We start from the raw sequence: 21,118 nt of genomic DNA on the forward strand, positions 1-21,118 counted from the left end.
TGGTTGCTCATGCCTGTTATCTCAGCACTTTGGGAGGCTAAGGCGGGAGATGCTTGAGCCCAGGAGTTTGAGATAAGCCTGGGAAACATTGCGAAATCCCGTTTCTTTTTTTTTTTTTTTTTTTTGGGACTGAGTCTGGCTCTGTCGCCCAGGCTGGAGTGCAGTGGGCGGATCTCAGCTCACTGCAAGCTCCGCCTCCCGGGTTCACGCCATTCTCCTGCCTCAGCCTCCCGAGTAGCTGGGATCACAGGTGCCCGCCACTTCGCCCGGCTAGGTTTTTGTATTTTTTAGTAGAGACGGGGTTTCACCGGGTTAGCCAGGATGGTCTCGATCTCCTGACCTCGTGATCCGCCCGTCTCGGCCTCCCAAAGTGCTGGGATTATAGGCTTGAGCCACCGCGCCCAGCCGAGAAATCCCGTTTCTACAAAGAAAACTTAAAAAAAAAAAAGTCAGGTATGGTGGCACATGCCTGTATTGCCAGCTACTTGGGAGGCTGAGGTAGGAGGATCACTTGAGCCCAGTAGACAGAGGCTGCAATGAGGCAAGATTGTGCCGCTGCACTCCAGCCTAGGTGACAGAGTGAGACCCCTTCCCAAAAACATACCACCAACCTACTTACCTAGCATATAAAAACCAAATATACTGTCTTAATCTGCCAAAATATACTCTCCTTTGCCACAGTCTCAGAATTTTATAAACTACATTTGAATAAAATGTAAATAATATTTAGACTCAATATAATTTAAAATTAATTATATCTTTCTGTGAATGAGTACATATTTTTCCTCTAATGTCTGATAACAGGTTATTGAACCATTAGAAGAAAAGAGCAGGAGGGCAAATATCAACACTGGGGTAGGCTTGAGTAGAGCCCAGTGGTGGAGCCTGAGGGCAGCCAAGTCCTTCAGATTCTTAGGAGGATCTGGTAGAGATAAATAGAAAAAGGAAATGGGGAAGAATGATACACCTCTGAAGCATCCTTTTCTTCTTAACATTAACCATACAGGCCGGGCGCGGTGGCTCAAGCCTGTAATCCCAGCACTTTGGGAGGCCGAGACGGGCGGATCATGAGGTCAGGAGATCAAGACCATCCTGGCTAACACGGTGAAACCCCGTCTCTACTAAAAATACAAAAAATTAGCCGGGCGTGGTGGCGGGCGCCTGTAGTCCCAGCTACTCGGAGGCTGAGGCGGGAGAATGGCCTGAACCCGGGAGGCGGAGCTTGCAGTGAGCCGAGATCGCACCACTGCACTCCAGCCTGGGAGACACAGCGAGACTCCGTCTCAAAAAAAAAAAAACATTAACCATACAGCTTCTGCCCAAATCTTTTTCTGAGAGTACCTAAGAAAAAGGTACGATACGGATTCTGAAAAGAAATCCAAACTCCTATGTGTCACATCTATGTTAATAAGGAGGAAATACATTTCTTTTCCAAACACAATTAACCAAAAAGACAACACCCCTAACCCCTTACAATTCTCAGATTATTTGTGTGAATACGAAACATTTTCAGTTCCGTATTCAATTTCTTGAATGAAACTCTTACATGATATGTTAATCAATATATTTTGTAAAAATAATAGCCACAAGACTAACGTATGTTAACCTATTTTATTTGAGGTGGAGAATGGTCATGGGAACAATTACATGGGATTGCAAATGGCCTGAAAACAATTGTTCATTCTTATGTGTAGCATGACTGTTAAATATTAACCTTTAATATCTTCATACTTTACAGACCTTATGTGCAGGAATGAGGTTAATAAGAATGGAGTCCAATAACTCTTGAGTAACTCCATCACCTTCCATGATGATAGAACTCATCAAATCTAGCATGTGCATTTGTACCTTCTTATTGTGGCTATTGCTATAAAAAAAAAAAAAAAGAATAAGTAGGAGGAAGAGGAAAAGAATAAGAGAATTCAAGCTTCCAACAGGAAATTAAACTTCCTAGTTTAAAACAACAATCTCACATGTAAAGGATTTTCACTTGAGGGACAGTGCCAATAACGGCAGAGAAATTTGGGGGGCTCTATTTTCTTTCTCCTTTTGTTGACTATTACAACAGCTGTAAGGTATTGTTGTATTTTATAAAAACAAACACAAACCTAATTTCTAATAAACTATGTTTTCCTCAATTCACATTTTTTTAAAAAAGAAAAAGGCCAGGCACAGTGGCTCGCGCCTGTAATCCCAGCACTTTGGGAGGCCGAGGCGAGTGGATCACCTGACATCAGGAGTTTGAGACCAGCCTGGCCAACATGGTGAAATCTCGTCTTTACAAAAATACAAAAATTAGTGGGGCGTGGTGGCGGGCGCCTGGAATTCCAGCTACTGGGGAGGCTAAGGTGGAAGAATCACTTGAAACTGGGAGGCAGAGTTTGCAGTGAGCAGAGATCATGCCACTGCACTCCAGCCTGGGCGACAGAGTGAGACTCCGTATCAAAAAAAAAAAAAGAAGGCCGGGCGCGGTGGCTCACGCCTGTAATCCCAGCACTTTGGGAGGCCGAGGCGGGCGGATCACAAGGTCAGGAGATCGAGACCACGGTGAAACCCCGTCTCTACTAAAAATACAAAAAAAAATTAGCCGGGCGTGGTTGTGGGCGCCTGTAGTCCCAGCTACTCGGGAGGCTGAGGCAGGAGAATGGCGTGAACCCGGGAGGCGGAGCTTGCAGTGAGCCGAGATCGCGCCACTGCACTCCAGCCTGGGTGACAGAGCAAGACTCCGTCTCAAAAAAAAAAAAAAAAAGAAAGAAAAGAAAAGGAAAAGGAAAAAAAAGACCTTTAAAATAAATTAAGTCTCTATACAACTAGGATTCCAAGAGTAAATTAAATTCTGCCTAATAAAAATGTTAATTTTAGCCTGGGCAATGTGGCGAAACCCTGTCTCTACAAAAAAATTAAAAATTGGCCAGGCGTGGTGGTGTGTCCCTATAGCCCCAGCTACTCAGAAGGCTGATATGGGAGGATCACTTGAGCCCAGGAGGTCGAGACATCAGCAAGCCATGGTCATGCCACTGCACTCCAGCCTGGGTGACAGACCAAGACCCTGTCTCAAAACACATACACACACACGTCCACTTCAAAGAAAGGACACTTCTGCTTACATGCCCCAGATTTTTAAAGGTGATAAAATTTTAAGGAAACAAACAAAAAGTATGATAATAAAGGCAGCCATTTTTTTCAACTCCCACACCTTAGGTCTTAATCAATTCCTCAAATTAAGATAAAAACCTATTTAAATACCCCCAAATGCATAAGCCAACATAAGCAATTATTGATGTATCATCCTTGCCACTAGAAGTTTTAATTCACCAATACTGAAAATCAAAAGTTTCATCTAAAATGCTTTCAATACCTAGAAGGTTTTTCTGAAAATGTCATCCTAGTATCTCTCAAAGAATTTCAGACAGACAAATGAAAAATCAATAAAGTATAAACTATAAGGCCAAGAATCAGTTTCAAGTGCTTCCACAGTGAGGCCTGCCCTTTCTTGCTACTTTTGAACCTAGTCAGCATATGAAGAGGCCTGGGCTGACCTCCTGAATGGGTGAGACATGTGACCCAGTTCTATCACTTCAGCCCACCTCAGCCAACAGCCAGGTATCGGCCAGGTATCCTGCCAACTGACTACAAACACAGGTGCAAATCCAACCCAAATAAAATCAACTGCCAAGCAGAATCACGAGCTAAATAAAATGGTGGCTGTCTTAAACCATCAAGTTTTAGGTTACTTTGTAATGCAGCAAAAGCTAACAAACACAAAGGTAAGGTTTATATGTTCTATCATTTACTTTAAAGGCTTACTGCTAGTCAAATGCCACAGGAAGTTTTTTCTCATGCTGTCTTTCTACAAGCTTCTATCCTATGCCAAGCTGGAGTGATCCTTTCCTGTTTGTTTCAGGATCATGTCTAATCCTACCATTCCATCTAAGGAAAAAGAAAATACGATACAGCATTCATAAAAATCTCCAGAAAACTCTGGAAATGTGCTGTTCAATATGCAAGCCATTTGCCACATATGGCTGGTGAACATGTGAAACATGACGAGGGCCACATGTTGGAATGAAAATACTTTTGGATACAGTGGAATATATAAAATATATTACCAAAATGAATTTCACTTGTTTTTATTTTCTATTAATGTGACTACTAGAAAACTTATGTGAGATATGTTTATATATAATGTAATGCTCTAGAACACATCTCATAGCAGTACTTGATTTACTATACAAAAAACAAACCAGGCTGGGCATAGGAGCTCACACTTGTAAACCCAGCACTTTGGGAGGCTGAGGTGGGTGGATCACTTGAGGTCAAAAGTTTGAGACCAGCCTGGCCAACAGAGCGAAACTCTGTCTCTACTAAAAATACAAAAATTAGTCGGGTGTGGTGGCACACACCTGTAGTCCCAGCTACTCAGGAGGCTGAGGCAGGAGGATTGCTTGAACCCGGGAGGTGGAAGTTGCAGTGAGCCAAGATGGAACCACTGCACTCCAGCATGGGTGACACAGAGCAAAACACTGTCTCAAAAAAACAAAACAAAACAACCCACACAGAAGAAAACAACAACAACAACAAAAAACCCACACACAAAAAAAACCAAACCAAACAAAAACAAAAAAACTCACAAACCAAAAAACATGGGCTAAAATCAGAATTTGAGCCTCGTGTTCAGCAACTGGTCCTTGGGCAAGCCACTATACTTCCTGGCTCTGGATTAGTTTCCCTACTTCTATAAAGAGAAGGCCAATTTAGGCAATGTTTAAGACTTTTTTTCTAGGTCTAGAATATAAAGTTGTCAAAGTTAGTGAGCTTAAAGACTGAGCTATTATGTCTCCCAGCACTAATGGTACATACAATATGCATAATTTCTACCTCATAACTTAATACTTCATTGTATTAATGTAAGGTTTCAGAGGATTTGCTTTACAACCATATGTGGTTGCCTCTATTAAATACTAAGTTCCTTCAAAACAAGAGCACCACTTTATACTTCTCTACTGGTCCACAGCCTCCAGGACAGACTGGGGCACTGAAGGGCCAACCAGTAAACTGATAGCATAATTTAAAATGGTAGTAGGTGGTCAAAGGCATTGTTCGGACAACAGAATTTTTACTTTCCCCTTCATGTTAAGTTTTCTAAGGAAAACAATTCCTTATAACTCTGAAATATCTTAGTGTAGATGTAGAGTATACAACATCTGAATATATAAATCAAGAAAAAGAGACAAGCAGAAATGCTTGAAAAATAACTTACTTGATCACTGAGAAGAGAGTCCTAAAAAGCTGAATAAAAATTTCATTGCAATCTTCCAATTCAAAGCAGATGTTATATGATTTAACCCAAGCTAAATTCTTAAATAAATAAAAATAATTATTGAATTATACATATATAAACAGAATAGTTATATAATAAAAATTCAGTAAAAATTAATTTTTAGTTAGAAACATATTAAAGTCTATAAAGACTCAACATATAGAATTTTAAGTGTTAAATTAATCACATATTCTGACTTGAAAAAGATATATACCTGATGGCATCAATTTTCTCAAACTGAAAAATACTCAATATTTTTAAGTTGGTAGATATATTTACACACAAAATTTAAGAAGCAGTTAAAAAATCTGTTTCTAGAATAGAAAATAATAAAAATAGAAAGATACAAACAAAAGGCATAGCTTCAAATAATCTACAGTTTTTCCATCAGAATATACTTTATCTCTTCAGGATAGGAAGAAAAATAAAATAATATTTGCCTTATGAAATGTAAAAGACATTATAGGCTTTGAACAAAACAAAAAGACTCATTTTACATTACAAAGTTAACATGAAGAATTTTCTATCATGTGAAATAATATAACAGTTATTAAATAATTTTTTTGGTTTTTTACCTCTAATAAATAAAAGTATCTATTAAACTGTGGACTCTTCGTATCCTCCAAACCTTTTAACTGTCTGGTAATAAACAAAAATATGTCCTGTTAAAAAAAATAAAACATATTAGACACAAATACGTTTCTTTCACAACACACTAATAGTATGTAAATTTATTATTTGTGTACAAACTACAATAAAAGAAAATTCTCCTTTAGATGAATGTCTTGGGATTGGCCTAGTCTATTATTCAAAATGATTCAAAAGATCCAATCAAATAAAATTATACTCTCAAGAAGCAAAAATAAACCACAAATCTTTAGGCTTTCTCTTTCAGAGAGGACCACGGGCTCTGTATCTCATTATATTTTCTTCTACTATCGTGCTTTCACTTTACTATCTCCACCTTGCATAGTGGCAAAAACTATCTTCATTTTAAGGAGTTGGATATGAGTATTTCTATTACTATTTCCTGCAAGTCAACAGTAATTTTTAGCCAATGTTTTGAAGTTGATGTATGACTACAAAGTTGAGTGCGTAAAAAGGCAAAAGACTAGTCCAATGGTACTATGTTGCATGATAGTCTTTCATTTCTTAATAAGCTTTCTTTAGAAGTTTTAACTCACAGTAGTATCAATATAATACAAAATAATTTTAGGACTATTTTTAAAGAAAGCAGCCTACAGGATTAAAATTTGCCAAGAATAAAATTATTCAAAATACAAAATCTCCTCAAGAGATCAATATGAATTCCACAAACACTTGAACAAAGGCAGAATGACCAAGATGAGCTATAGCTTTGCATGCTGAATAACTTATGGGGAAAATAGTCATATGAATATGTAAATTCTGGTATGCTATTATTTTTAAAAAGTATCATTAATCTGCTATTTATCCCTGGAACATAGCCATCTGGGCTTTTGTGATGTATTAACCCGAAAATTGGATTTGAGCACACAGGGACTAGTTCTGAACTACACCTTTCTATGCTTCAAATCAAACAACCAACTAACCCAGTTATTTGTGGAAATACTAACTGAATGAATAATTTTGCAACTTATGACATATTCTTAAGATGAAGAGACTAATATGAAACCTATGTTCATAAAGGTAAAATATAAAAATAAAAGTATACCTTCTGAACAGTGGTGAATGAAAAATATAATAAAATGAAAAAGACTGTATTTACCTTAAGTTTATCATGGGAAGTATATGGAGCTTCCGGGGCATAGATACGAAAGATATCAGCCAAACAACATGCTACAAGGAGACGCACATCTTTATTGGGGTTCCTGAGGAAGAATTCAGATGCAAGATGCAAGGCTAGTGGGAGATACTGCTGTTTTTCATCTTCTGAGTCCTGATCCATATCCATAAAAGTTTTCACTACCATCTGTAAAAATGTACAAAAACACAAAATAATCAACTCCTGGCATTTAGAAATCAGGGGAGGATGTAATTTTTTTTTTAAAAAGTCATTTCCATTAGCAATCAGTGGCCACCAGACAATTCAGTCAACTTTTTATATATCTTCATTTAAGAATTTCAGAAAAGATCACAAGCATGAAACAGGTAGTCTAAAAAACCCATAAACAAGTATCAACTTCTTAGATACATTATCTGAACTAGCACCTCATTTATGAAGAACTTAAGCCTCTTATTACTCATTTTAAATCTAGCCCAGGTAGTCCCTGGCCCCATGTGGACAATAATATTCATTTGATATTTGGCAACATCATTGACTATGTTTCTTTTATATTTTATGATTAAAGGTACATTGTTTAGGCTCCTTAAAATTGCTATTTCATTGCATGCTTTAATGACTTTTACATTTCACAATAAAAAGTCATTTTCCAGGCTGGACAACATGGCAAGACCCTGTCTCTACAAAAAATACAAAAATTAGCTGGGTATGGTAGCATGTGTCTGTAGTCCCAGCTGCATGGGAGGCTGAGATGGGAGAATCCCTTGAGCTCAGGAGGCGGAGATTGCAGTGCCCCAAGATCATACCATTGCACTCCAGACCAGGTGACAGAGACACTGTCTTTAAAAAAAAAAAAAAAAAAAAAAAAGGCATTTTAGAATAATTTTAATACAGTTGTATTTCTAATTAAAATATTTAATTAACCTGTTGTTATTTATGGTTATAAATTTAACCAACACACACCTTGGAATCATTATAAAATGCAAAGAATCATGAAAAAAATAATAAAAGAAAAATCCATAATTTATCAACTCCAGAAACTACTATTCACATTTTTGTGTACTTTATGCTGGCCTGTTTTCTCTGTAATTATGCAAATAACTATAATTCTTTATGTACCAAATCACAATAATTTCCCCAGACCTTAAAAATTATTCTCTAATTATAAATCATAGTTTACTTAATCTGTGTGTCTTAAACTGAGTGTCAACTTGATTGGATTGAAGGATACAAAGTACTAATCCTGGGTGTTTCTGTGTGAGTGTTGCCAAAAGAGATTACATTTGAGTCAGCGGGCTGGGGAAGGCAGGTCCACCTTAAGCTGGTGAGCACAATCTAATCAGCTTCCAGTAAATATAAAGTAGGCAGAAAAACGTGAAAAGGGAAAGCGGGACTAGCTTCCCAGCCTACATATTTCTCCCGTGCTGGATGCTTCCTGCCCTCAAACATCAGACTCCAAGTTCTTCCATTTTGGGACTTGGACTGGCTCTCCTTGCTCCTCAGTTTGCAGACAACCTATCGTGGGGCCTTGTGAATTAACACTTAATAAACTTGGTCATAACACTTTATGTATTATATTTTATTTGCTATTACATTATTTCTATTTATTTGTAATTATATGAAAGAAACTGGCTTATAACTTCTAAAGACAACCGTATCAGGTTTTAGTACTAAATTATACTGGCTTGAAACAAAATAAGCAGTAATCCTTCTTTTTTTCTATTGCAGTATATCAAAAGTGTGCTAGTAAGGCTGGTTTTATTTCTTCCTTAAATAGTTAGGAAAGTATGACTGATAAAAGGAGGAATCATAATGGAAATAAGAAAATATTTTGAACTGAATTATAATGTAAATATGAACTACCAAAACTCATAAGATGCACTTACCACTGTACTTAAAGAAAATTTATAATCTTAAATGTGTATTTTACAAAAGAAAGAATGAAAAATCCATCATCTATATTTCCATCTGGAGAAATTAGATAAATCCAAATAAACTAGAACCAGGGTTTGTGAAGCAAAAGATAGAGAAGGGCTGGGTGTGGTGGCTCACACCTGTAATCCTAGCACTTTGGGAGGCCAAGTCAGGAGGACTGCTTGAGCCCAGGAGTTCAAGACAAAGGTCTGGCTCTGCCGCCCGGGCTTGACAGTAGCACAATCTCAGCTCACTGCAACCTCTACCTCCCAGGTTCAAGAGATCCTTCCACCTCAGCCCCCTGAGCTGCTGGTACTACAGGCACACACCACGGCACCTGGCTAAGTTGTACTTCTTTTGTGTGTTTGTAGAGATGGGATTTTGCCATATGTTGCCCAGGCTAAAAAATATTTTTAAATTATTGCTATCTAATAAACTATCCCAAAACTCAGTGCCTTAAAACATGAACATTTATCATATGTAGTTGAAGAATTGGAAAGTGGCTTAGCTAAGTTGTGTGGGCCTGGAATCTCTCAAGAGGCTGTACCTGGTCAAGGCTGCAGTTATCTGAAGGCTTGAATGGGCATGGAGGGTGTGTTTTGAAGGTAACTCATTCTTACGGTTCTAAGTTGACACTGGCTGTTGTTGAAAGGCCTCAGTTCCTCACTACATGGGCCTTTCTTGACAGCTCGAGTGAAAAGGCAGTTAGTTGGTTTTCCCCTGGTGCGAGATCCAAGAGAGCAAATCTGAAGTGGCAGTCTTTTATGATCTAACCTTGAAAAGCATACATTGTCACTTCTACCACAGCCTGCTGGTTACTCAGGTCAGCCCTGTTCAGTGTTGTACGGAGTAAATACAAGGAAATAAGGATCATTCAGAGCTATCTTGGAGCTATATGATACAATGCCTTCTCATATATATACCTTGTATAGTCTTCTCCCACAATGACTCTGGATTTGGCCATGTGACTTTTTTTTTTTTTTTAAAGAAAGAGTCTTGCTCTGTCACCCAGGCTAAACTGCAGTGGCATGATCTTGGTTCACTGCATCTCTGCCTCCCAGGTTCAAGAGATTCTCCTGCCTCAGCCTCCTGAGTAGCTGGGAACTACAGGTACTCGCCACCACATCTGGCTAATTTTTGCGTTTTTAGTAGGGACAGGATTTCACCACGTTGGCCAGGCTGGTCGTCAACCTCCCGACCTCAGGTGATCCACCTGCCTCAGCCTTCCCAAATGCTGGGATTACAGGCATGAGCCTCCGTGCCCAGTCTAGGTGACTTATTTTGACCAAAGAGACATTAGTCAGCCTGATGCAAGAACAGGCCTGATAAGCATTTGTACATTGAGACTGCAATGCCCCTATGGGAATGTACCCACCATGCTATTAGGAATCCCAGACTATTCAAAAAACAGAGGCTGTGTATATCACATAGACTACGTGGAAGAGAACTAAGGTGACCTAATTGAGCTGTCATCTAAATTTAGCCACAAGAGTGGCCCTGTAAAAGCAAAGTGAGCTTCATAAATATACACAATGAAGGGGAGAAAACCTGTGGTGGCTGTGAAGGTCCTGATGCCATGTATGTCAAACTGGTATCTTCCGATGGTCATGAATTTATTATAAAAAGAGAACATGCAGTGCTAAGCGCGGTGAGTCACACCTGTAATCCCAGCACTTTGGGAGGCTGAGGCAGGCGGATCATGAGGTCAGGAGTTCGAGACCAGCCTGGCCAATATGGTGAAACCCCATCTCTACTAAAAATTAAAAAATTAGCCAGGCCTGGTGGTGCGCGCCTGTAATCCTAGCTACTCAGGAGGCTGGGGCAGGAGAATCGCTTGAACCCAGGAGGCGGAGGTTGCAGTAAGCTGAGATCACGCCACTGCACTCCAGCCTGGGCTACAAGAGCAAGACTCCATTTCAAAAAAAAAAAAAGAGAGAGAGAACATGCACTAACATGAGGAACAATCAAAAGCCATGTTGAAGCCAAGCACAGTGGCTCATGCCTATAATCCCAGCACTTTGGGAGGCTGAGATGGGTGGATCACATGAGGTCAGGAGTTCGAGACCATCTTGACCAACATGGTGAAACCCTGTCTCAACCAAAAATACAAAAATTAGCCAGGTATGGTGGTGGGTGCCTGTAGTCCCAGCTACTCGGGATGATGAGGCAAGAGTATCGCTTGAATCTGGCAGGCAGAGATTGCAATAAGCCAAGATCGTGCTATTGCACTCCAGCCTGGGTGACAAAAGCAAAACTATGTCTCAAAATCAAAACCAAAACATGTTGAGTGACCCAGATCAGTTTGCTGAGAATGAAATCATTGAGGGCAATTTTAGAGAGATCTGTTCCTGTGTGCTATCAAAAGTATGTATGTATTATCAAGAATGGTGGCTTGCACTTATAATCTCAGCTACTTGGGAGGCTGACACAAGATGACTGCTTGAGCCCAGAAGTTCTAGGGTGCAGTGAGCTAGGATCATGCCAATGCATTCCAGCCTGGTGACAGAACAAAACGCTATCTCTAGAAAAGTAAGAGTTAAAGTATACATATATTTTACCTACAAGGTTCGCTACACTAACAGTTCCACTGAGATTTCTGAATTCCCACTTGCACTTGATATTGCACTGGAACAGCTGATGGAGACTTCCCAGATTGTTATTAAATTAAAATAAACTGTTAAAAAAAAAAAAAAGTGAGCCCGGCAGGCACCACATGGAAAAGAAGGACCACAAAGTCTATTGAATAATTGTTTCTTACAATTCTGTGAATAGACTTTGTGGTCCCTTTAAGCCACTAGATTTTGCTTTACCACACAGGAACACAAATGAAATTCCATTCATTCTTCCCTTTTTTTAAATATGTCGTTCTGTGCACATTTTTAATGTGCTGTACTGAGGCTAAAAACTACATTTCCTAGATTCCCTTGCAATGGAGTTGAAGTCGTAATTCTGGTATAGCCCATCAGAGGCACTTATTTAAGATTTGGAAGGTGAAAGTTCAGAAGAGGTGGTGGTGTAGTTTCTGCTGTTGTCATATGGCAAGTATGGCGTGAGGTGGGGTGTGTGTGTGTGTGTGTGTGGGCATGCACATACACAGCAGCTTTCTACTGACTGGGTGTTAGTACTATGAAGACAGAGGGAAGAATCACCCATTTTGTGCTGGTACTAATCTATTAAACTGCGTGAGGCTCTGTAGCAAATTATACCAATGGTGACTTCCTAATCACTGGATTACGGCTAAAAGTGTGTCCCTACTTAAGAGCTCCAGGGTGGCTTCCTGATTTCCCCCCCTTTCTGATTAGAGCGAATGATTCAGCTCTTCTTGTGGGCCAGCTATATGAAGTGTTCTGGGAGTCTAGTCCTGTAAGCCTGAATTAAGGGTGCTCTTCCAGCAATTCCAAATCACTTTTTAAATACCAAGTTCCCTGTCTGCTTAAAATAACGTAACTAAAGCTTGACTGGTATTTGAAACATGACTCTGATTTTCTCAGATCCTTAAACACGTCAGAATCCCCTGTGCCCTTTGGGCCTTTTTAAATGCTATTGGCTCTTTGTAGACGAATCTCTTCTTACCTCATCTAATTTATCATACACTTATGAGAAACAATTTCTTGGTATGTCTATGTGAGGTTTTTTCCTGTGGATTGTGTTTTAATACCCTCTGGCTATTTATCTATTGTGGTCTCAGTATTTCTTTTTGTCTTTGAAGAAATGAGCAGGAAAAAATCAAAGTATTTTGCCCACAGCTAGATTTCTATAATATTGATAAAAAAGAAACACTAACACCAATACTATTAATAATGATTAACATTTACTGAATATTTACATTCCAGCACTCTATAAATATTTTTTGAGACAAATTAACTCAAAATTAAGCATCTCTTCACGTATTTGCCATCTACTCTACATTTTCTTGGTGATATGCCTCTCCAAATTTCTTTTTTCCTTATGTGTTTTCAGCTGTCATTTATTCTGGGTACCAATCCTTTATCAGATATGTGTATTGCAAATATTTTCTCGCAGTCTGAGGCTTGTCTTTAACAGCATAGAAAAATTTAATTGATGAAGGATTAATTAATGTAATCTAACTTTATCAACTATTTTCTTTTATGGTTTGTGCTTTGTGTGTCCTACCTAAGAAATCATTACCTAACCAAAAGTTGCAAAGATTTTCTCTGTTGTGGTATGTATGTATGTATGTATACATACACACACACATAGGTTTAAAAATTTGCTAGAATAACTCACAACTCAAGGAAAGCACTATATTTTTATTTATTATTTATTTATTTATTCGAGACGCAGTTTTACTGTCACCCAGGCTAGAGCGCAGTGGCACAATCTCAGCTCATTACAACCTCCGTCTCCTAGGTTCAAGTGATTCTCATGCCTCAGCCTGCCCTAATAGCTGGGTGAATACCACTATGTCTGGCTAATTTTTTTGTATTTTTAGTAGAGATGGGGTTACGTCATGTTGGCCAGGTGGGTCTCGAACTCCTGCCCTCAGGTGATCTGCCCACCTTGGCCTCCCAAAGTGCTGGGATTACAGATGTGAGCCACTGCACCCTGCCTGAAAGCACTATGTTTATTGTCACAGTTTTATTATAAAGGAAATACTTGGAAGCCTAAACAGGATTGAGCAGGTTCGATCTTGGATGGTAGACCACTGGGGAATACCAGGTGCTGTGAGCTGGACGGAAAAAGAAACAGAAAATAACAAGGTGGAAGAAAAGTATATAACGTAAGAACAGTCAAACTGAAGAGATACATAAGCCAAAGTCTTGGGGGTGAAGAGGGGTGTGTGGATGGGATGGGGACACAGAGCTTCATGTCCTCTTCTCATGGAATCCGGACGTGTCATCCTCCCAGCACATCACTGTGTTCACCAACCAGTAACCTCCCCTGAGCTTTAGTGTTCACAGGATTCATTGGGCTTTACGACATAGGCATGAATGATAAAATCAAGACTGAACTCAAATCTCCAGCCTCCCTCTCCTCCTGGGAGAAAGTTCCAATCCTCTAATTTAAGTGACCAGCCCCATCCTGAAGTTATCTAGCGCACTGCCAGAAGCTGCCTCATTAGCGTAACAAAGATACTCTCACTTGGGAAGTTCCAAGGGTTTTTGAGGCTCTGTGCCAAGAATCAGAACAAAGATCAGATAGACTATTATGTCATATAATTTAAATATGTCCAAATTATTGTACAGTAATTCAATTATACCCCAATATAGCTATTAAAATTTTTTTTCTAATTTTATTTTTTGAGAAAGGTTCTCACTCTGTTGCCCAGGCTGGACTGCAGTGGTGTGATCAGTGCTTACAACAGCCTCAACCTCCCTGGCTCAAGGGATCCTCCTGCCTCAGTCTCCTGAGTAGCTGGGACCACAGACGAATGTCACTATGCGCAGCTGATTTTTATTTATTACTATTCGCAGAGATGGGGTCTTGTTATGTTGCCTAGGCTGGTCTCCAAATTTTGACCTCGGGCGATTCTCCTGCCTTGACTTCCCAAAGTGGTGTGAGTTACTGTGTCCGGCCAAATGACCTTTTTGTAAGTCCAACATAGCAAATGAGAACTCTCACTCACTTTTTAATTGAAATGTAAGTTGGTACAACCACTTTGGTGCTTTCAGTTAATCAGAAGACATGCATGACCAATGATTCAACAAGTTCACCTCTGGTGGTGCCCTAAAGCAGTTAGAGTATGTATACAAGGATGATTGGAGTGTTAAGTTTAGCCTAAAGTTGCCTCCTTGCATAAATTCAGCCTAAAGGATTCTCCATACATAGTGAGCTGTACCTAACCAGACTGTAAAAAGACTGTAACCTACTTTCCTACCAATCACACAGAATTGTGGCCAATTGTTCAAACCGTGATCAAATAAGGCAAACGCTGAGTTGTAACCAATTCAGCTATTTCTGTACCTCACTTTCGTTTTCCGTATATCACTTTCCTTTTTCTGTCCATAAATGTTATCCGACCACTTGGCAGCTCTGGAACTGTTCTGAACCCACTCAAGTTTGGAGGGGGCTGCCCAGTTTGTGAATCATTCTTTGCTCAATTAAATGCTGTTAAATTTAATGTGCCTGGGCCGGGCACGGTGGCTCACGCCTGTAATCCCAGCACTTTGGGAGGTCGAGGTGGGTGGATCACCTGAGGTCAGGAGTTCAAGACCAGCTTGGCCAACATGGTGAAACCCCATCTCTACTAAAAATACAAAACTTAGCCAGGCATGGTGGCAGGTGCCCATAATCCCAGCTACTCAGGAGGCTGAGGCAGAAGAATTGCTTGAACCTGGGAGGCAGAGGTTGCAGTGAGCCAAGATCGCGCCGTTGTACTCCAGCCTGGGTGACAGAGCAAGACTCCATCTCAAAAATAATATGTCTAAAGTTTTTATTTTAACAACAGCAATGTGGTTTGTAAAAGCCAAAAATCTACAAGTGAAAAATGTCAACAGAAGACTGATTAAACTGTATAATGAAATACTATATAGTTAGGCCGGGCACAGTAGCTCATGCCTGTAATTCCAGCACTTTGGGAGGCTGAGGCAGATGGATTACGAGATCAGGAGATCAAGACCATCCTGGCCAACATGGTGAAACCCCATCTCTAGTAAAAATACAAAAATTAGCTGGGCATGGTGGCACATGCCTGTAATCCCAGCTACTCAGGAGGCTGAGGCAGGAGAATTGCTTGAACCAGGGAGTCTGAGGTTGCAGTGAGCCGAGATCGCGCCACTGCACTCCAGCCTGGCGACAGAGCATGACTCCATCTTAAAAAAAAAAAAAAAAAAAAAGCAATAACATGAAACTCAAACATAACACTGAAGACACAGTAATACAAGGAATCTAATATGATTCTAGCCATATAAAATTGAAAAAGTAAAACTAGAAAAAAGTCATTCATGTTGGCCAATGCCTATAGTCCCAGCTACTTGGGAGGCTGAGGCAAGAAGATGGCTTGAGCCCAGATCAAGGCTATGGCTGAGCTATGGTTGTACATTGTACAGTGGCTCATGCCTGTAATCACACTTTGGGAGGTCGAGGCAGGAAAACTGCTTGAGCCCAAGTGTTGGAGACCAACCTGGGCAACATAACAAGACCTCATCTCTACTAATAATAATAAATAAAAGCTAGGTGTGCATGGTGACATGCACCTGTAGTACCAGCTACTCGGGAGAATGAGGCAGGAGGATCGCTTGAACCTGGGAGGGTGAGGCTGTAATGAGCTCTGATCACACCACTGCAGTCCAGCCTGGGCGACACAGTGAGATCCTTTCTCAAAAAATAAAATTAAAAACAAATTTTTTAATAGCTTTATTGGGGCTGGGTGAGATGGCTCATGCCTTAATTCCAGCACTATGGGAAGCCAAGGCAGGTAGATCACTTGAGGTCAGGAGTTGGAGAGTAGCCTGGCCAACATGCTGAAACCCTTCTCTACTAAAAATACAACAATTAGTCAGGCATGGTAGCACACGCCTGCAGAAATCCCAGGTACTCGGGTCACTGAAGCAGGAGAATCGCTTGAACCCAGGAGGCGGAGGTTGCAGTGAGCTGAAATTGCACCACTGCATTCCAGCCTGGACAACAAAACAAGACTTCATTTCCAAAAAAAAAAACCAAAAATAAACAAAAAATAGCTTTATTAAGGTATAGTCAACTACTGTACAATAATTTGGATATATTTAAATTGAGCTATGGTTGTACCAGTGTACTCTGGCCTGGGCAACAGAGACTCTGTCTATATAGAGTGAAAAATAAATAAAACTAGAAAACAATGAAACTGGCCAGGAGCAGTGTCTCACGCCTGCAATCCCAGCACTTTGGGAGGCCAGGGCAGGAGAATCACTTGAAGTCAGGAGTTTGAGATGAGCCTGGCTAACATGGTGAAACCCCATCTGTACTAAAAATACAAAATTTAGGCCGGGTGCAGTGGCTCACGCCTGTAATCCCAGCAGTTTGGGAGGCCGAGGCGGGCGGATCACAAGGTCAGGAGATCAAGACCATCCTGGTGAACACGGTGAAACTCCGTTTCTACTAGAAATACAAAAAATTAGCCGGGCATGATGGCGGGCGCCTGTAGTTACAGCTACTCGGGAGGCTGTGGCAGGAGAATGGTGTGAACCCGGGAGGCGGAGGTTGCAGTGAGTCAAGATCGCGCCACTGCACTCCAGCCTGGGAGACAGAGCCAGACTTCGTCTCAAAAAAAAAAAAAAAATTTAGCTGGGCATGGTGGCGGGTGCCTGTAATCTCAGCTACTCGGAAGGCTGAAGTGAGAGAATCACTTGTGCCCAGGAGGTGGAGGTTGCAGTGAGCCAAGATCATGCCACTGCACTCCAGCCTGGGTGACAGAACGAGACCCTGTCTGGAAGAAAAAAGAAAAGAAAAAAAGAACCTATTATTTTTAGAGATACATAGTGAAAATATCAGAAAACCAAGGAGACTGCATTAACATGGTATTGGAGGAATTACGTATGAAGGAAGAAGCTTACAACTGAGGGGAACACACAACTTCTGGGGGTGCTGATGATATTCTATTTATTCATATATTCACTTTGTGGTTATTTACCAAACTGCATTTGTTTTATGCACCTTTTATGTTACATTTCAGATATATAGGAATCTAAAGATATGTAAGAATTTTAGATACATAAGAATCTCAGGTTCTCTTTAAAGCAGTTAATCTAATGACCTTTTAGATAATGTAGGGGCTTCAGAAATGTGAACTCCGTCACATAAAAATAGAGAGGAGGAGGAAGAGGAGACAAAGGAAGAAACAGCCCTACAGATTTTTATTTTACTTTAATTTTTTGGAGACAAGGTCTTGCTTTGTCACCCAAGCTGGAGTGCAGAGGTGTGAACAGGACTCACTGCAGCCTTCACCTCCAGGGCTCAAGCAACCCTCCCACTTCAGCCTCCCGAGTAGCTGAGGCTACAGGCATGCGCCACTATGCCTGGCTAATTTTTAGTGTCTTTTTGCTTGTTTTTATTTTTGTAGAGACAGGATTTCATCATGTTGCCCAGGCTGACTCAAACTCCTGGGCTCAAGCAATCCACCCATCTTGGCCTCCCAAAGTCCTGAAATTACAGGCATGAGCCACTATGCTCAGCCTAGAGATATTAACTGAAGAAACATAATGAGTTAATGGTAGGTCTAGAACTGAAAACTAAAACCCAGGTTTCAGTATTGCCAATCTAATACTTGCAAGGACACCATTTTAACTCATATGCTGTAAAAGCACTGTTTCTCTTCTTAGTTTTACTTTTCTTCACTTTTCTTACATTTTACTTGCTTACTCTGTCTTTCCTGTACTAGACTTTTAAGTTCTGTGAAGGCAATAGATTTAAAATTTGTTTGTGTAGTCCTAGAGTCTATAAAAAATGTGCCTCATACAGAGTAAGTACTCAGTGTTTTTTGAATTAATGAAACTATTATCCCAGAAAACTTTACATGTACACCAATCTTTCAACAACAAAAATTCACCTGTCAGGTGTAAAGACAATGTTGAGTTCTGAATTAAACAGGCCATCTAATTTTTATATTAAAATGGCAGTTTACTCACTAAGCATATACATGGACTGCCAGCTCAGACTGAGAATGAACAACCTATTTGCCAACATGTGCCTCTTTGCAGCTTCCTTTTCTATTTTGTACCATTATTTCTAACATAGCCCTTTTATTTATTTAATACACATTCAAGGTGAACACTTAAGGCAGGTGGTGCAGGAGCACAGTTAATGCATAAAGCCGTTAGAATTGAATACACACAAACTGATACTGGAGTTTAGCACATTAGAGCAACTTTTGGGCCTAAGGCTCAAAGTTCAAGTGGCTTATTGACCAAGTTTATCACATCATTATTATGCCTTTTCATTGCACCTAGATTGTAAATTCCTTTTAAGAAAACCTCACAGGCAGGAGTGGTGGCTCATGTCTGTAACCCCAGCACTTTGGGAGGCTGAGGAGGGAGGAGCTCTTGAGGCCAGGAGTTTAAGGCTGCAGTGAACTATAATTGCACCACTGCTGCTCCAGCCTGAACCACAGAGCAAGACCCCATCTCACCAACAACAAAAACAGCGAGCTAGTTTCATACTGAATAAAGTTGGTAACATTTAGATTCCACTGCCAAAATGCCTAATTTAGGCCCTTACTGCATCATACCCAACTTGAGTCTCTTTAGATTTTAAAACCAAACACAGTGCTCCTAAATTAATGTTATCCCAACTCAAACAGTGATTTCCTATTGCCGAATTCCTTACGACATTTTAAACATCATAATCAATTTTATAATTTTGTTTGCCTTTTCCACGTGTATACTTACACATATGTATATGTTTATATATAATTATAAAACATTATGTAATGTCAACTCTCCACTCTAGTCAAACTGGGTTAATTCATTATCTTCCAAAAATATCTTGAGCCTCTTTACAGCTTTACACAGAAAAAAGAAAGCTCATAGAGTTTGACACTTTTTAAAATATGTGAATATGTCCTAGAATTGCTTCTGCTCCTCAATACAAGCCACCCTACCCAAACATATGCTTTTACTAAATTCTTACCCATCCTTAATGTTTTTGCCCAAATTCCATTTTTTCTTGACACAGGGTCTCACTCAGTCACGTAGGCTAGAGTGCAGTGGCATAATCACAGGTCACTACAGCCTTAAGCTCTCAGCCTCCGGAGTAGCTCAGACTAAAGTCATGCACCACCACACTCACCTAATTTTTGTATCTTTTGTAGAGAAGGGTTTTGCCATGTTGCCCAGACTAGTCTTGGACTCCTGGGCTCAAGCGATCCACCTGCCAAGGCCTCCCAATGTGCTAGGACTACAGGTTTGAGTCACTACGCCCAGTCAACTTCCTCTTCTGAAGGGATCATTGACTCCTTTGTACTGGAAACACTGTGCCAATTATGAAGCAATTGTTTTACAGCATCTAATGCTGTGATCATTAGTATAAAAATTATGCCTTCTCAAGACACTAATCCCAGCACTTTGGGAGGCTTAAGTGGGAGGATCATTTGAGGCCAGAAGTTCAAGGCTGCAGTGAACTCCTAAAGGATCTCCTAAAGGATGGGGGCTGTGTTTTACATATTCCACATCTGCCTTACATACTAAGATATATGTACAAGATGTTTTCTGAAGGAATGAAATTTATTAGTACATTTTTTACACGTTCTAGATTTCAGTGATTGACCAAGTCTGAGAACAGAAATGCCTCCAAAACTCGCATTTGGCATTTTTCTAATAAACCAGCATAAATTACTTGAATATATAATTTATTACTAATATATTTAGTCAAGGTTAGCATTACTTAATAAGACAAGGTTATTATTTCATACCTAAATTGTGTGGTGCAGAAAAATTAGATGCCACACATTTTACTAGCTTCTTCCTGAACTCCAAACCCAATTCTATTTTAAAGATACATTCTGGCCAGGTGCAGTGACTCACGCCTGTAATCCCAGCACTATGGGAGGCCGGGGCGGGCAGATCACTTGAGGTCAGGAGTTTGAGACCGGCCTGGCCAACATGGTGAAATCCCATCTCTACAAAAAAAACAAAACAAAAAAAACAAAAAAAACCAAAAAAAAACATTAGCCAGGTGTGGTGGTGTGCACTTGTAATCCCAGTAACTTGGGAGGCTGAGGCACAAGAATCACTTGAACCAGTGAGCCGAGATCATATCATTGCACTCCAGCCTGGGGGACAGTGAGACTCCGTATCAAAAAAAAAAAAAAAAAAAAAAAAAGATCCATTCTATCGGACCTAAACCATTTAACAAGCACATACTACAAAATACACTATTAATCATTATGGAAGGTTTCTAATGTAGGTAAAAAGGGTTTACTCCATTTATTTCTGCCTTCCAGATAACCCACAAATAAGATTCTTAAAAATTACCAGGATACTGACTATAACAGAGCATCATAGAAGTTATTTTTAGCCTCAAGGGAAATTCATAAGGTCCTAAAACATTGAGTAGCCTTAAAGGCTGAGAGTTTGGCCCGGCACGGTGGCTCACGCCTGTAATCCCAGCACTCTGGGAGGCCGAGGTGGGTGGATCACCTGAGGTCAGGAGTTTGAGACCAGCCTAACCAACATGGAGAAACCCTGTCT

General features: G+C 40.1%; 1 protein-coding gene across 3 annotated transcripts in view; it reads right to left on the minus strand.

The window, feature by feature from the left end:
• Positions 1–21,118, minus strand: part of PDS5A (PDS5 cohesin associated factor A) — a 170,405-nt gene that overhangs the window by 108,977 nt on the left and 40,310 nt on the right. For all 3 annotated transcript variants that reach the window (XR_012434793.1, XM_045392268.2, XM_065544884.2), the window contains exons 3-6: positions 7,068–7,271; positions 5,896–5,982; positions 5,261–5,358; positions 1,741–1,867 (exon numbers count right to left, since the gene is read on the minus strand). Coding sequence is in view for 2 of the 3 variants with exons in the window: in XM_045392268.2 (XP_045248203.1) it covers positions 1,741–1,867; positions 5,261–5,358; positions 5,896–5,982; positions 7,068–7,271 (516 nt within the window). In the remaining variant the exon portion in view is untranslated. The remainder of the gene's footprint in view (positions 1–1,740; positions 1,868–5,260; positions 5,359–5,895; positions 5,983–7,067; positions 7,272–21,118) is intronic.

The sequence above is a fragment of the Macaca fascicularis genome, chromosome 5, assembly GCF_037993035.2.
Source record: "Macaca fascicularis isolate 582-1 chromosome 5, T2T-MFA8v1.1".
Classification (NCBI taxonomy): Eukaryota; Metazoa; Chordata; class Mammalia; order Primates; family Cercopithecidae; genus Macaca; species Macaca fascicularis.